The sequence below is a fragment of the Pleuronectes platessa genome, chromosome 23 (genome assembly GCF_947347685.1).
Source record: "Pleuronectes platessa chromosome 23, fPlePla1.1, whole genome shotgun sequence".
Lineage (NCBI taxonomy): Eukaryota > Metazoa > Chordata > Actinopteri > Pleuronectiformes > Pleuronectidae > Pleuronectes > Pleuronectes platessa.
In genome coordinates, this window is record NC_070648.1 from 11,753,440 (window position 1) to 11,770,629 (window position 17,190).

Below are 17,190 nucleotides of genomic sequence, written 5' to 3' on the forward strand. Positions count from 1 at the left end.
ATGAACATACTTACATTATATTTATACACTGAATAAAAATCTTTCTTGTTTCTTTCTCTCTGTCTCCAGGACCCGACCAATGGCTACTACAACGTACGAGCTTCCACCCACGATGAAGGCCGCCCTGCGTCCCGCTCCACCCTGCACTACTCCGACTACCGCTCCCCTACAGGAACACCAGGGGGAGCTGCATCTATAAGCAGCAGTGCCGGCGGCTCAGGAGCCACGGCCAGCGGCGGAGCCCCCGGCCCCCCTGGACCCCTTACCTCCCCCGGCCGCCCCCAGGCCTGCTACGACCCCAGACCCCCCTCTAGACTGTCCCACATCAGCTACGCTCAGTTTAACACCTTCACCCGTGGGGGCCAGAGCCAGCAGCCCCCTGCCAACCCCGCCCCCCCACCCAGTGACTTCCAAGGTGACTGCAGCCTCATGGACTCCACTTCCCAGCTGGCCTACGACAACTACGGTTACCCCTCGCATTACCAGACCTACCGTATGGGTTTCGCCCCATCCAGCCTGGCCCCATTGGAGGCCGGCCCATCCTATGAGATGTACGGGGTGGGATCCGGCGTGGGGTCCCCTGGGGCCCCTGGGGTCCCTGGGATCCCTGGGATCCCTGGGGTCCCAGGGATCCCTGGGGTTGGGGTGGGTCCCGGGGGCCCACCTCCCTCGGGATCAGAGACTGGACTCGGGAAGTACGGCAGCTCCACTCGCTTCTCCTACACCTCGCAACACTCTGACTACTCCCACAGCCGACACACACAGAGGATGCAGACTCACGTGTGAGACAGAGACGCAGAACCACCTCACAGTCTTAGCTGAGCATGAGGAAGCATCTTATAAATAGCGTCACACCTAGAAACACACACGATCACAGATTTACACGCACATTTTCACACGCCAAACACATCCTACTGAACGCATACACGACTACAGGACACAAAAATATAACATCACACACACACACCCATGCACAGTCAGAAGACCATGCCCATGAGACAGGGAGGGTACGAGAAACGCAGAGGAACAGAGAGGGGAAAAAAGAGACGAGTGGGGGAGAGGGAGCTTTAGTGAGACAGGGAAGGGAAATTCCAGGCAATTTTGAATTCCCTCACTCCCGATGTGTTTGTATATCTGAGCTCTGAAAGAGCGGACGGCGCAAGTCACAATCAAGACTGGGAACAGGAGCGAGAACCAGAGAGAAGAGGAGGAGAGATCACAGATCTTTGGAGCTCATAGCCTTCGCTATGGATCGACTTTGTAAATGACGAGAGTGAACGTCTTAAGGCAAACTGTGGCAAAAGATGGTTTGGGAAAAACCTCAAACAGTGGAAGTCATTTCTGGCCGCCTTTTTTTTTTTTGCTGGTTGTCTTATTCAACAATCATAGAGCACATATATAGAGTATCCCAGAATGCCCTTCTGTACAGTGGTACATGCCATCATGCCTGTTAGGCAGCGTGGAGGAGTGTATTGGGGCAGGGGTTGGGGGTTGGGGTCATCATTTTGCACTTCATCTACAGTATTCGTGCTTGGACGTCCCTTATCTATATCTGTGTAATGTCCTCTTTTTATTTGCACACCAGACTAGAGCTTTGTATTCTATTTTTTAACATTACAGAATTATTTTTGTCAATGTAAAACATGTAATGTGTATGTATGGACCAAAAGTTTGAACGGGAGTGCACATACCTCGGGCGATTTCCCCCGAGGGAAACCCACTGAGACAGAGTAAAGAGTCGTGCCAACAACCGCGCCTGGAATCAGGCATCAGAAGGGTATATCAGTGTCTGAACGAAACCTAGTGCCAAGTGTTGATGTTTTTCTTCACCTTAGACCGTGTATATGCAGTAGAAGCTCCTTCTATCGGCAAGTGTCGCTTTACACGCCAGGCTCGGGGGCCTTGAGTCATTCCCAGACGTTTTCGTCGGCTGGAGCCTTTTTTCTTTTCCCTCGGAGCTCTTAACTACAAGCCTGGTGCGGCCTGAAGAGAAAAACACAGATGTTGGGTTGAGAACTGAGTGGCCTTATAGGGGAACGTGTCATACATTTCCATTTTGAATCATTCCTCATTGTGTGTCTGCCAAAAAAACAGCCGGAGGAGAATGTGTATTGAGAGGTTCATTGAAGGCTTGTCTACAATATTGACATATAGTGGTGTATGAGTGTGACCGTGTGTGCGAGTGTGTGTGAGAGAGAGAGAGAGAGAGACCAAGAGAGACCAAGAGGGAGAGTGTGTGGGCGTTGGCGCGCACACATCGATTTGTACAGTGTGCTTGTATAGACGCGTAAATGACTGCGTGTGTGTGGGACGGGTCTGTAAACATGCAGTGCTCGACTCGTGTGTGTGTGTGTGTGAGCGCGCGGCTGTTGTATGCATGTTAGTGTGTATACAGTATGTGTGTGTGCGTGCATGTCTGTGTCCAAGTGTGTGTGGGTGTGTGTTTCTGTATATGTCCATATCATTTCGCTCACAATCCTGTTACAGTACTTTTATACCTCTGGTAGGACTGTATCCTGTATTATTGTGTCTTTGAATTTAGAAAAATCCAATGTTTATCTTATTGTACTGTTCTTCGTAGCAGAGAAAACTGTTCAACAGATGTACAATGAACGTTAAACTCTCATTTTTTAATTTCATTATCTTCAATATTTTTTAAAAATGGTATGTAATTATTTTTCCACAGTATTACATAAATAAAAGCACTGTTTTTTATAAAATGCAGAATTTGTCTTCTTTAATCAGATGGGTACTGGAGGCCAAATACAGGATGGATTTATTTTTTAAACCTGTTTTATATTCTTCCACACTTATTGGATTGTATATGTTAGATATCATTTATTTGTATACATATACATACATTTGATGAATTCACAGCAAATGCTACAAATACCATTCATTTAATAGATGCCAGGTGCAGGGATTTGGTATTTATTCTGTCACTAAAATATTAATATAAGAATTAATAAAAATTCATCACTTTTTTTTCTCTCTTGGTAAATGTTATGCAAAGGTCTGACGATTATTGTATATTCATCCTATATTAATTGTAAGGAGAGACAAAGCTGTTTATTTCCAAAACACTGTCATACACAGAGGTTTCCAGGGATATGTTAGGAATAAAATATCAGAAAGCATAGTTTTAAAAACAATTGTCAAGCGAAATTAAAGACGTAAAGACATCAATCAAGGTAAGATGAATAAAACTACTAAAATCTTGATGCATCAAAATATAAGATGAGGAGAAACATAATATAAGTAAAACAAATACAAATGTGTAAAATAAAGAAATGAAAATACATGAAAATGTAATGATGTACAGTCTTGTTTAAAGACGTATAAATGAAATAATAAAGTTTTCAGTTCATTTTTCAGTTTTGTACATAGAAGGGATAAATCCTGCCGGTAGGTGGCAGCCACACATCTCATGCGCCTCTGAAACAAGGAAAGAAGACACTCCTCTACGTCATTGGCCAGAGGTTGTCTAACAGCCAAGATGGCGGCCACAATGTTGAGGTCGCTTACTAAACTAGGACGTCCTTCAACTAAAGTACTATTAAATAACAATTTGCTCAGCCCTAGCTGTGCTGTTCTGCAAAGCCGGTAAGTTAACAAACCTACAAATAACGATACGCGTCGCTTTTTGTGCAGCAGGAGGCGGAGTGCCCACAATAACACGTTAGCATAATGCTAATTATGCCGACTTCAGGGTAGCACGAGAGTCCTTTACTATTCATTTTACTATGTTTTTAAATGGGAAAAGGTTGTATGGGACACGCACATTGTAATGGCGGGTGTGTCTTCCAAGTTAACAAGTCGCTAAGGCTGCAGTGCTATACTAGCCTTCATGCTAGGTAGGCTGGGGCTGTTAAGCTTCTCATTGTTAGCCAAGTGTGTTCGTGTGTCAGTGTTGACCACAGCCTCGGTGCATCCTCTGGGCTCAGACTCAGGTCGGAGTATTTGATCAGACTGTTAAACAACACTGATAATGTTCCGCTAACGAGGCTGTGAATTACGTCGCAGTGCAGTTGACCGATGTGGAAGACGAAGCTGCTATCGTGCTAGCTAACCAGAGGACCTGTTATGTCCTTGTATATTAAAATCAATTTGTGTTTTGTTTCTGATGGGTTTGTTCCTTTAGTGCAGCACATACAGCAGTAAACAGGGTTATTATTGACTTTAAGCCTTATACACTTATTGTTATATTGAGGAGACATGTCATTTCTTTATGGTTCCATCATCAGTTAGATCTGAGAGTTAGTCCCAGATCCTCATCGCTTCTAAACGACAGCCTCAAAAGAACAATAAGCAACATGCAGGCAGTTTGATTATTCATGTGTTTCTAATGAGCTCTGTCCATCTGCTCTGCAAAACTGACGATTTCCAGCACATGTTCCTCTCGTAGTAAGAATACCTTCCATGTTTTTCACAGGCAGAAACAATGGCAGCCAGATGTGGAGTGGACGGAGCAGTTTGCTGGGGCAGTGATGTACCCCACTGCCCTCAATGAGAAGTGGACCCCGCCACCATGGAATGGTACAATCATCCCTCTTTATATACAGTCTGTGCATCATCCACGTGCACAGTGACACTTTTCAGGCTACTTTTTAAAGTATTATTGATCTCCACTTATTATTCATTTAACAATAAGCTGTGATATATTTAAGTCAAATGGAAATGTAAAAGGTTTCATCGACAAATGTGTGTGAAAGCTAACACGTTAATAGATTTGTGAATTAACATATTATTGTTCATATTTACACTTGATTTATACCTGATTAACATTTTCTTCTGTGGCTCTATGGGTACACGTTTGATGAAACTAATGCATTAGGCCTGTACATCGTTAAAACTACAACTATTTGGTGGCCCAAATTATTATTAAACGTTGGTTCATACAACATCTGAAATTGACTCAATCTTTATTTGCAATGACATTGACACAACTCAGTTGCATAGCTAAATAAAAGTTTTAATATTTCATATCTTGTCCTTTTTATTTCTCTCAGATAAGGATCCTCCTGCAGAGAAGGAAGTCGCCAATCTGACCATCAACTTCGGCCCCCAGCATCCTGCAGCTCACGGTGTGCTGCGTCTGGTGATGGAGCTCAGTGGAGAGTCAGTCAAGAAATGTGACCCACACATTGGCCTGCTTCACCGTGGCACAGAGAAGCTCATAGAGTACAAGACCTATCTGCAGGTATTACACCATTGACAATGTCTCTAAATACTGTGTTTCTGTATTTTCTAACTCGTATCTATTTCTCAAACGTTGTCACTGAGGAGACCATGACTGTATTACCTCTCCGATAACCACCTGACAAGGGCCTTAAACCAAGATCTTGCGCAATGAAAATGACAAAATGACCAGCAGAAGTGTTTCAAGAGGATTTAAAAATACCCTTTATCGTGTCATGTGTAACTTAATTCCTGCTTCAGTTCCTCTTTTCTGTTTGTTTCAGGCTCTGCCTTACTTTGACCGTCTGGACTATGTTTCCATGATGTGTAACGAGGAGGCCTACTCTCTGGCTGTGGAGAAGTTGCTCAACATCCAAGCTCCACCCCGTGCCCAGTGGATCAGAGGTACAGACCAGAAACAGTCTGAGTGTGTGCAGATTCTTCAGAGGTTTAAAATGTTAAATCAAATGATTTAAAACCACAAAATATCTTGATTAATCAATGCCCTCTTTCTATGATGTGCAAATCCGATTTGGCACATTCTTCAAATTTATTTGGTCTGTGAATTTGAAAGTTGCAAAAGAAAAATCCCCATTTAAATTTCCCAAGATTCAAGTCGACATAGAACCAGTGGATATTTACCAGAGAGAAAACGCATAAAACTGGTACATTTTCACATTTGAGAAGCTGGAGCTGATGAATTGTTTTCATGTTTGCTTGAAAAATGACATAAAACTATTTGTTAATAGTGAAAATCCTAAAAATAATAAATTGACCACCGTTTGAGCTCTAAATGTCTATGTGTTCTTTGTTGTGTTTTTAGTGCTGTACGGAGAGATGACCCGCATCCTGAACCACATCATGGCCATCACCACTCACGCTCTCGACATTGGTGCCATGACCCCCTTCTTCTGGCTGTTCGAGGAGAGGGAGAAGGTCAGGATGGCTGCTGCTCAATTCTTTGTCGCAGTATTAATCACAGAATCACACTGTTTGGTATCATTTTAAAAATGTAAAATGGTGCTGTTTTCAGACCTGCATAGTCTAAATAATAATATAAATATGTTGGTATATGACAGTCGTAGTTATTGAACGATGCTGTTGGATAATATTATCCTGGCTGTGCGCTTCTCAACAAAATATTTGACTTTAAATCAAAACACATACAAGTACACTTCAAGGACTGCAGAGGTCCTAACTTCTGATTAGTGTTGGAGTTTATTGCTAAAGTGCAAATTTAGCGCAGCATCGTCCACGTCCAGTTTAGTTTTAGTCCAATACAATGGCGAAAGGCAAAGCTGGAACACTATTCACAATGCAGGGAGGTCTAAGAACTGTTGACATATTGGGGGGGAGCAAGTGTGAACACACACATTTTAAATACACTGATGGAATATTTGAACTGTATATTGCGTGAGTTCTTCTAATTGACTCTTGTTTCCTCTCAGATGTTTGAGTTCTATGAGCGAGTGTCTGGAGCCAGAATGCACGCTGCATACATCAGACCTGGTGGTGTTCATCAGGTAGGAGAAATGACCTCATCATTTTCTGTTTGTGACTGGTTTGTCTTCATCGTCAGAGCTGATGATGTGTCTGTGATATCTGAGTCAATAAACCATGGTATTTAAATTAATAAAATAGGAAAATAGAAACGTGAACAGAATATTTCTCAAAAGTCCACGTTATTTGAACCACTAGAGCCACTCTCTGGCGCCACCATGTGTTATCAAAATGTGTTTTGCTACATGTTGTGAAACCTGATGACATCATTGTAAGCTTACAATGGAATGAGGTAGAAGAAAGAAGACATGGCTTCCTGCAAAAATAAGTGTTCCAACTATTACTGTTTATATTTTGGATCAGTTTTAACACGATCTTTTCAGAGGGTTTACAAAATAATCTGTTCAGGAAAGTTGTGTTTTGTATAAACAGCTGCAAAGATAGGACTGGTAAAATATACAGTCTTGCAATGAAAGAACAATCGGAGCTACCCTGCGATGAACTGATAATTGTCAATAATCCTGCATTTAGAAGGACGTATCAAGTACATGACAAATGTAGATCACCTCCTCGAACTATCTCACATCATCCATGAATTATTAATGGTCTTAAATGTGTTCCAGGATTTGCCCCTGGGTCTGATGGACGACATCTACGAGTGGTGCAAGAATTTCTCCATTAGAATCGATGAGGTAGAAGAGGTGAGTGACTCTACCCTGTTCTTCATCTCTGGCAAGCAAAGATAAACAATTCAGCCAAGTAAGGATGTAGTGGAGATAGTTGCAGTAAATAATTGCGTCTGGGGGTTTTCAGATGTTGACCAACAATCGTATCTGGAAGAACCGTACTGTGGACATTGGGGTGGTTTCTGCTGAGGATGCCCTCAACTACGGCTTCAGGTAACCCTTCTGATCAGTGTGATCAATTCACTTTTATGACGTAAAGCTTCTTTGGTTTTGTTCAGCAGAAACCAATACAAGCTCTGATAATTATCCCCTTCCTCATTGTCCCTCCTCCAGTGGAGTGATGCTGCGAGGCTCGGGCATCAAGTGGGACCTGAGGAAGTCTCAACCTTACGACAAGTATGATGAGGTGGAGTTTGACGTGCCCATCGGGAGCAAAGGAGATTGTTATGACAGGTAAGAAGATTTACTAATTGCTATTGTTTTAGTTTTTCTGCCCCATTTTGTTTGTGTTTCCATGTTGGAAGTTGTCACTGACTCAGAATCTTGTTCATTAAATGAGTAAGGAAATTAGTTTTCTATCATTCAATATAACTAAGCGTTAATCATGTATTTTGAAAATGGATAGATGCAGTCCTTCGCTGGTGGGAGGTACTTTCATACGATAAACATGTTCATTCTGGCATTTCACAGACAACAGCTGCAGACTACATTTAAATCATCCTCGAGCTTTTATTGTTTATCATGTCAGACATTAAACATTCTAAGCTATCTTCATACATTTAAATTTCAATGTTTTTTGCAGAAGTATTTTATAAATCCTCATCGAACCTACATCATATTCAATTTAACATTAAGTATGCAACCTCATTAATACAGTTAACATTCAGTGTAGCTGTGAGTCTATTAGAAAAGCCATGTGTAAATAAATCATTGTTCATATGCAAACATAGCTGTTGTCGTGAGCGCACTGCCGCTGGTTGACTATTTTCATTGTTGCACCACAAGCAGTGTTTCCCATCACAATATCTTAAAACTGAATGTAAGGAAGCTGTTGGTGTAGAACATGACACATTAATCAATTGTATGATATCCAGACAAAATCAAAGAAATGACTGTCTGGTTTGTGAGGACGGATGTTGCACTCCTCACCAGCGACCTTCTCCGAATGACTAATGGCACATGATGAGTTGTGGTGGATTTTTCTATCCGCAGGATTAACGGCATCTATAAAGTAGCATCGACCGCTTTTTTGTGTGTTTTCCAGGTATCTGTGCAGAGTGGAGGAGATGAGGCAGTCCCTCAGGATCATGCACCAGGCGCTCAACAAGATGCCAGAAGGAGAGATCAAGGTGGATGACGCCAAGGTGGCCCCACCCAAGAGGTCTGAGATGAAGGTGAGTGCTGCTTCATTCTGCGAGATGCAGAATGAATTTTTTTTAACTGCTAGAGGCCTTTTAATCTTGAAAATCTTGGCACCTTTTTCATTTCTGGGTTTTCCCCTGTGCTTCAGCTTTCCTCTGTGTTAATTAAATATCACTGCTGTCGCTAATTTGTCTTCGCACTACCCTCTTTACAGAATTAGGCCACTTCTACAAAAAAATCCACTTTAATTTGGCTGCTCTTGAGGCAGAAGATCACCTCTAGTTCACCTTACTGTTATAATTTTACATTTCAGTCAACAGAGAGTCAACTTCCCTGAGCTTCGGTGTGCAGCTTTCACAAAGCAGCTGCAGGGACTTAACATGTCTTGTGTGCTTCTTGTCCTAGACGTCCATGGAGTCTCTGATCCATCACTTTAAGCTGTACACAGAGGGCTACCAGGTCCCCCCAGGGTCCACATACACAGCTGTGGAGGCACCAAAGGTAACAACACTCACAAGCTGCCGTCGGACATGCACTGAACTCTGGATATTCTCCTGAAATTATCCAGAGGGGCTGCTGGTTAGAATGCAAATGTCTGAGCTTGTCGCTGCAGATTTTCTATGAAGATTCTCCTGCCAGACCCCTTTCAAAAACTTTGGATAATGTCAGAATGAGCAAAAGAATACCGCAGGAGACGATCCAGAGGATTCACTGTGGGCTAGTGGGAACATTAATGATCTTTCTAACACATGACTTGCAAAACTGGAATAAAAAATATATACATCTGAGGAGGAAATATTGAAGCCATACATGTGGATGACATCGACAGAGATCTTAACATGGAATGCTCTTTTGGTAAGGCGTGCTAATGCTGGTGTTGATGTGCTGTCAACCGAAACAATAAATTAATATGTTGAATCCTGAGATTCTTCTGATGTTATGAACGCGTCTGACCGGAGAATATCCTGCTGCATTATCATGTGTGAAAAGCAAACTCTAGACAAAGTCCAGACCCAATGTTGCTTACATTCTCTGGATTTCATAACCAAAAATGACTAATGTAACAATTTTACAACTTCTGTATAAAATTACACATTTTGAAATAACTCAATAAACTGCAGATGTTCAAATAAAATCCCCATAGATCAAGTGTCCCCTTTTTAACACAACAAACAAAAACAGTGTCTCATGGTCTCATTGTAGATCCTCTTTATACAGAAGGACTTTTGAGCCTTACTTAATTGGGAAGCCTTTGTGGGCCTCTTGGGATTATTGTGATGTAATATGCTGACTATTGTGTATTTGTGTGTGTCTCTTGCAGGGAGAGTTTGGTGTATATCTGGTGTCTGACGGCTCCAGCAGACCCTATCGCTGCAAGATCAAAGCTCCTGGATTCGCTCACTTGGTGCGCTCTTAAAAACTTAACAAGACACCGTGAAATATTAAACACAGTCGGCATCAATTATTCAGCACGTTTAACATCCTGTCCTAAAGGCTACTTTTAGTTCATTAAGTACGTTTAATATAGCACTACACAACCATTTCTAAAAGCACACAGACCCAACCCCCTCTTTGCCTCCTTCCTGCCCGTCCTCTTAGCTCATTGGTACATGAACTGCTGTTCGACGCAGTCATTAGAATTTTGGTCTTCAAGGCTAACATGTCTTTAAAGTTGCATAAACAAACTATTAGAGTGGTTAGTGCATTAACTTCAGGCTATAATCTCATGAATAATGTATACTCCCTTTTTATATGAGCTCATCTGGCCTGAATAGTGGTGCTAGTCTTCATTGCTACTGAGTGTTGATACATGCTTTCTTCTTTACAGGCGGGCCTGGATAAAATGGCCAAAGGACACATGCTAGCCGATGTTGTCGCCATTATTGGTAAGATGGTGTCAAAGTCAAAGTGATGTTTAAAAGTACAGTGTTTATGCTTCAGGAGGACAAACAGCTACTTCATCTGCAGAAAGTCACATGTGTATGTTGCTGCCGTGTATTGAGTCCTTTGCTCTCCCTCCTTCAGGTACACAGGACATCGTGTTTGGCGAAGTGGACCGCTAACGTGACGCTGCTAATGGGCTGCTCCCCTGAAGAGAATTCCTTCTGCCCCTCGCACATCTGTTAGTCAGGTTCTCTTCCTGTTCACTATTGGCTGTAGTGAGACTTTTGACAGGTGACCCTGCTCATTATCGTTGATGTACAATGTCCAAATTAACCCTAATAAATATTTTATGACCAGAACAGTAAAGCGATGGATCCCTTTTATTTCATTCTTTCTTTTTTTTTTTAAATGCTCCATTTCCTCGAGTTGTTTGAGAACATGAGAGAAAATAGTGTGAAGGTGGCAGCGAGGCCTCGGCGATGTGTCCTTCCTCTGGCTTGATGATGGAGGGGGAGTGGTCTGATGAGACCGAGGCAAGTGGACTTCAGAGCTCCGACCACAACTTCCCCTCTGTGAGGTTAATGCAATACTTTAGTCTTCGCAAGAACAGAGGAAACGAAAAAGACCACAACTAGTTGAGTTTGCTGCTTGTTGAAAGAGCCCAGTCCTGTGTTTCTGTTATCATGGCCGTTTGGGGTAGGAGCACGCTACTGGTGGCTTTTCCTCTGTGGATGTGTTTTGGCAGAGCTGCTGGTGAGTGTTAACTGTAATTGAAACTTTTTATACCGATCTGGTTTAATGTCTGAAGACGTCGCAGTGGTCATTTAATCGTGACAACAATCGTACTTAGGAGAACTGAAAGCAGAAGCTGACACTGCTGTTCAGTGCGACAGTTCTCTTTCACACGCACATTCCGTTTAACAACACCGTACATAACTTTAACCTAATGATAAAACTTTTCTTCACTTTAAAAAGTAATGATTGACATAAGTACTTGCTTTTTGTCCCTATAAAGATGATAACGCCCCATAATGGGGCTTTGTAATCACATTTGCGTCCCCACAACATGAATTCCTGGACCCAGACACCCTTTAGGACAGTTATAGAGCAGCCATTAGACTAATGTTAATACATATTCTTTTATTCGAATTCAGCTGCCTCCAAAGTTCATTTATACTAACTTTGCTGTTAAACTCTATATTTGTGCTGCATGTAATCTTAAATTCTATACTTAAGAAAACATGAGCAGTATTTAATACACCGCTTTGAAAAGTAAGTCAAGTAAAATAAATATGAGGGTAACTTAAAATGAAACCGACAAATGGTATATTTACCCTTTAAAGAGACAATAATTGGGCTATTGGGGTTCTAACGAAACTGTTGGCCATCGAGAAGAACATCTATCGAGCTCAATTAAAATGTTTGACAGAATATTAGTTGGGATCTATATTAGTAATTAATCATGCTATAGACACAATGTTCACTACTTTTCAAATGTGATATTTTTTACTTTTCCTTCTCTTGTATAATAGTAAAATAAATATATTGGGGTTGTGGAGGTTTTTTTTAAGAGAAAAAAACACCATTTTCACCATTTTACAAACCAAATAATTAATTAATTCTAATAAATAATTGGCAGATATATATAGATTCAAGCTTGTTCATTTAGGCTTTGAGAGCTCACATTTCAAACCACTACTGACCTCGGCCTACTGACAGTATGTTAATCGTGATCTACACTAAAAGTTAAAGTTACAACTATGCGAGTGAGTGTGTGTGAAGTCCTATTAACAAGAAATATAAAACTGTACATTGTTCATCAGTTGTGAGCCTGAAATACACAGTTAAATCGGACTGAAGTGTTTTGACACCTCAGTCACGTATAGAATAGTAGATCATAGGTTATTCTGGTCACAGTTTTCGATGGTTACTTTTCACCAGCCCTTTCATTTGAGCTGCGGAAACAAAAAGGAGATGTTGATGCAGATTTTTAAAAAAAACACATCGCACTCCACACATCTGCAGTTAGGCATTCAGAGCTCAGAGTGTGGAAGTAATCTTATTTATTCTTTAAGGATTCTCTAAGTGGAGCCGGGACACAGTTATGTGATTGCTGAATTCAGAAATGTGATTCATTTCCTTGAATTTGAAACTGAAAGACGAAGGAGAAGACATGACAGAAGATGACGTTTGATCACAGGAATGATGTCATGGTTCCTGTGTCAAAATGTAGGGACATAAATGTTAGTCTTTTAGTTTAGGTGCATTACTTAAAATAATGGGGCGTTAAAGTATATAATGTAGTTTTATTTTAAAAAGTTGGTTTAGCTTTAACAGAGTTTAAAGTGAAAAAAAAAGTTATTTTTTAAATCAGACATATTGAGGCTGGATTATGCCACATCATTTTTACTACCTAATTAAAACGAATGAGTTGAAATGTGCATTAATAACAACTTGAAATAAGAAAATTTAAAATAAAATTATGTTTATAGCGTGTACTTTCAAATAATATTAAATTTGCAAAACAAATTCTGTCATTACTTTTTCTTCAATAGTCTAAAAAAAAATTAAGAATGGATTGTTGGTTTATTTTACCCATTAAAAGTATAAACATGTTTATTTCATTTACTCTCTTACTTGTCTAACCTTTAGAATTTTCCAGAGTTTGTGTCGTTGCTCTAATTGGAATCAAACAAACACGTCACAGCGATAGGAGGACTTGTGCTCAGTGAATCCCGCTGCCTTTACATTCTGTGTTGTGACCCACTCACTGTGTATTTTGAATACAAAGAAGAAGGACGTGATCATGTTATTTAAACCTAAAGCAGATGGAATATGATAGTTAACAAATAAAATACATCTACGTCTCACTTTTTAAGGTGGATGATCATGAATCACTTCACAAATGAAATGGAACCTTTTAAATACAGTGTTAAAATAAGGACTAGTTATGCTGCATAAATATAACAACATGGGATGGATATTTGGAGAGTTGCGCAACACACGCTGCATTTGCAGGGGACTCACAGGGGAACTAAGTTGTACCTCGATGTTGTGAAGTCGTGCATTTTGTGAACCATATTAATAGAATAAATAGCACATGTACCCGTGATGATTCTAATTCACGCTCACAGGTTTTTTTCTCAGTCAGAAATACATCGGAAAACAGAGGCCAGTTTAAAACACTTGCGTACATGCGTCCTTTTTTAGAGATAAAGACTTAGCCTAACTCTTTTAAAACCTCTAACTTTTTTTTTTTTTTACTGAAACGATCTGCTGTTACAGATCCACATGTGTCCAAAAGTGAGATAGTGTTGAGAATGTTTTATCATTCTTTATTTTTAACTGGGTGCAGACCTGCAGCCCTTATGTGGTTGTGTACACAGCAAAGCTGTGAAGGTCAAAGATATAGTTGACATCAAGGATCCATTGCTACGGCAATGATCCCTAATTGTAAATAATCTTTACTGAAATAATAATAAATTCTCTCATGCAGCAACTGGTGTCTTAGTGTTGGCCGGTAGTCCTGCTTGTCTAAAAATGAGTCTGTCAATATTTGCGAGTGAGAGACAGTCTTTTCATAACCATTTCATTAGATTGATGACCAAATTAGCAAGAAATATGCTTCAGTCTGTTTGTTTTGCACACTTTGGATGTTTATGTAACGGCAGCTGCATCTGTTTGTTTCACAATCTGAAATGGTGTCGCATTTCAATAAAATCGTTTTGTAAATAACAAGGAAGTATCGTCATTTTCACTGACACCATGTGACATGGGTGCTCACTGACCATCTCCTGCTTTGTGGGTTTATTTAAAGTCGTTTTACTGCAGGAGTGTGTTTTATGTCGTCCATTTAAATGATGAGTATCGATTTGTGTGGCAGTGCTGTTTCCGTTCATGGTTTTTGCTCCTCACCAATTGTTCACCTGTGTGTCCTCAGCCTCTCTTCCGGAACCGTATATTTGTTATGTGCTGGATGGGATCCTGTTTCTGTACGGCCTCATCCTGACAGCGCTCTACTGCAAAATTAAGGTTTGCATGTTACATGATGTAGATAAATACCTCTGCTCCACTGTTTCATTTTAAAGGGGGGAAATCACCCCCATGTGCATAAATATAACATGATAACTTGAAAACGTAAAATAGAATGTCGTCTGCAAAATTGGGATTAGAATGATTGCACGTGAAGCTGGGGTGCTGCTTCACATGTGCAACTAAACTGTTTAGTTTAATCTTTAATTCATCTTTAACTGACTTTCATAGAATACAAAAAAAATGAATTTGACGTGATTCTCTTTTTTTCAAAAGTTCACCAAGCCAGCTGGCCCTGCGAAAGGAAAGCAGGTAATGAGAGAATGCACACACTGAAGAGACACACAAACCTGACACACTCACTGAGGCAGGAGGCCCCTGCGCAGGCAGAAGCAACCACAGCGCGCAGGTCAAACCTCAGTGGGCGAAACACATGCACACAACTACAAAAATGAAACCGACACATAACATTTTTTTGTCAACAGAAAAAGAAGGACCAAAAATGACATTCAGTTCAATAAGTTGTAAAATACATACTTCAACCAAAAAGGAATACAGTCAATATTATGCTGCTTAAATTCTCCCATGTGACATTTAGAACTACTACTGAGTCCGGGAAGGCTTAGTAGCAATTGGTTGCATTGTGGGAAATGTAGGAACCAGTCCTTTCTGAGCTTGGTCGATACTTGAGTCTCAAAATGAAAACGTCACCTGCACCTGCTACCTCTACTTTCGTGGGTGTTATTCAATGTGTCTTTCACCAAACTTTAAAGAAGTGAGATACCAAATATCCGGAGCTGCTTTCAAATCAGAAATGAACACGGCAGCTTTGACCACATATATACTTTGTGGTATTCATACCCTTGGTTTTAACTTGCTAAGCACAAGAAAAAAAAAATCGTTTTTTTCTTGTACGTCTTGAAGCAGTTTTACAGCTTTGCCTTTTTAGTCTATTATTTCCTATGACCAGCCGCAAACCCTGCACATCTAGCCACACGTAGACACACACTAACACACACCCTAATGTGTACACATCTCAGTGCGGTGTTCTCTGGCTTGCGTCTCTCCTCATGTAGCTTGTTCTTATTCTTCCTTTTGCACACCGTGTTCATACACACACACACACACACACACACATGCATCCTGTCGCAGTCGAGCCACACACAGAGAGAGTCTCTAGTTCAGTTTGATGTGTTTGCCTCCACTGATTCTCACACTGTTGTTTCCTTCCCCCCCGGCAGAATGTTGAAGAGGGCATCTATACTGTGAGTTTTTTATGCTGTGAATGATGTTAAATAATAACAATAATTCATTTAAAATGTAACCCTACACATGATTGCTCACTCCCCCCTTCTCCGTCTCCCTGTTAGGGTTTGACCCCTCATGCCCAGGACACGTACGAAACCATCGGCATGAAGAAGTGAAGAGCTCGAGTGCAAGATGGACATTTTCTACCTGATTGCTTTGTTTTTTCTTTTCCTATTTAAATACTGAATATTATCCATGGCATAGATTGGGAAACTGTGAGCCACAGTTTTCATTTTCCTTTTGCTTATTTAGAATCGGTGGGAGGTTAAATTAAGAAATACGAGAGAGAGTGAAAGAGGGAAGTTGGCAATTCTCGGAAATGGGTGTTAGGTAACTGTTTTTCTTCTGCTGTATAATGTTCAATTTTTGAAAGAAGTCAGTTTTCTTATATGTGTGAATGTTTAAAAAAAAAATAAGACATGGATTCACTGTACCTTTTGTGTACCTTTTAAGTTGTATTGCTTGCAGGGGTTGAAAATCATCTGGGAATGGAAAACCATATTTGTCCTGTGTTGTGTTGTGATACTCAGACGTAAGAGACCGTTGAGGAAGAGGGGCTGATTTCCAGTACACCACAGGATGGCAGTGATGGTGTGGTCCTTACCTGTCCACATTCACAAAACACACACACACACACACACACAGCAGGGAGATCTTGAACGACAGTGTAGTAAATGAGGACAACCGCAATTATGTTTCAACACGGAGAGACAAACCTCCTGCCACAAACACCTTCATACAAATAATTAATAAGTAATAATTTGTCGGAGCTCATGACCTGCATGTCAGTCTGAAAAGTATTTAGCTGTGTCTTTAACAGGGAACCAATAAACGTGACAACTGTGTGATAATGTTGGGAAAAAACCAGAGACATGACTGCTCCCCAAATATGAAGCCACAATGTCTTGAACGCCACCTGGGGGCCGGCTGCAGTATAGGTCAAAAACCCTGCCTCCTCCATGTTAATGAATGGGATGTGGACTGATGTACATGTCAAATAAAGGTTTGATGAGTTCTTATCACACTGATGTATGGTCATTTTTCTGACTCTACCGTGCAGTGTCGTCCATCTTTAAATACAGTCCACGGGAGAAATTATGAAGCTAAATAGTATAGCCTGTGATGTACAAGTCGTCAATGTTGTTGTTGTTGACATTTCATCTGAAAGAAACAATGATTAAATGTGATTCTTTTTAACTCAAGTTGGCACGTGATCATTCTTCTATCCTTGTCTTTATAT

General features: G+C 40.7%; 3 protein-coding genes across 4 annotated transcripts in view; all 3 read left to right on the top strand.

Annotated features, from left to right (window-relative positions):
• The window catches only part of kirrel1a (kirre like nephrin family adhesion molecule 1a), a 40,947-nt gene extending 38,227 nt beyond the window's left edge, over positions 1-2,720 (top strand). For both annotated transcript variants that reach the window (XM_053416504.1, XM_053416505.1), the window contains exon 15: positions 70-2,720. In XM_053416504.1, coding sequence (XP_053272479.1) covers positions 70-786 — 717 coding nt within the window. In that variant the 3' untranslated portion in view covers positions 787-2,720. The remainder of the gene's footprint in view (positions 1-69) is intronic.
• Positions 2,721-3,469: 749 nt separating this feature from the next.
• On the top strand, positions 3,470-10,976 carry ndufs2 (NADH:ubiquinone oxidoreductase core subunit S2). The gene is made up of 14 exons (XM_053416513.1): positions 3,470-3,603; positions 4,433-4,536; positions 5,010-5,200; positions 5,463-5,583; positions 6,002-6,114; positions 6,627-6,701; positions 7,302-7,379; positions 7,492-7,577; positions 7,698-7,817; positions 8,629-8,758; positions 9,132-9,227; positions 10,048-10,131; positions 10,555-10,612; positions 10,752-10,976. Exons 1-14 carry the CDS (start codon positions 3,497-3,499, stop codon positions 10,787-10,789), a joined length of 1,401 nt encoding a protein of 466 aa, XP_053272488.1. The 5' UTR covers positions 3,470-3,496; the 3' UTR covers positions 10,790-10,976.
• Positions 10,977-11,165: 189 nt separating this feature from the next.
• fcer1g (Fc epsilon receptor IgFc epsilon receptor Ig) lies at positions 11,166-17,152 on the top strand. The gene is made up of 5 exons (XM_053416522.1): positions 11,166-11,363; positions 14,551-14,642; positions 14,919-14,954; positions 15,884-15,907; positions 16,013-17,152. Exons 1-5 carry the CDS (start codon positions 11,294-11,296, stop codon positions 16,064-16,066), a joined length of 276 nt encoding a protein of 91 aa, XP_053272497.1. The 5' UTR covers positions 11,166-11,293; the 3' UTR covers positions 16,067-17,152.
• The last annotated feature ends 38 nt before the right edge of the window (positions 17,153-17,190 follow it).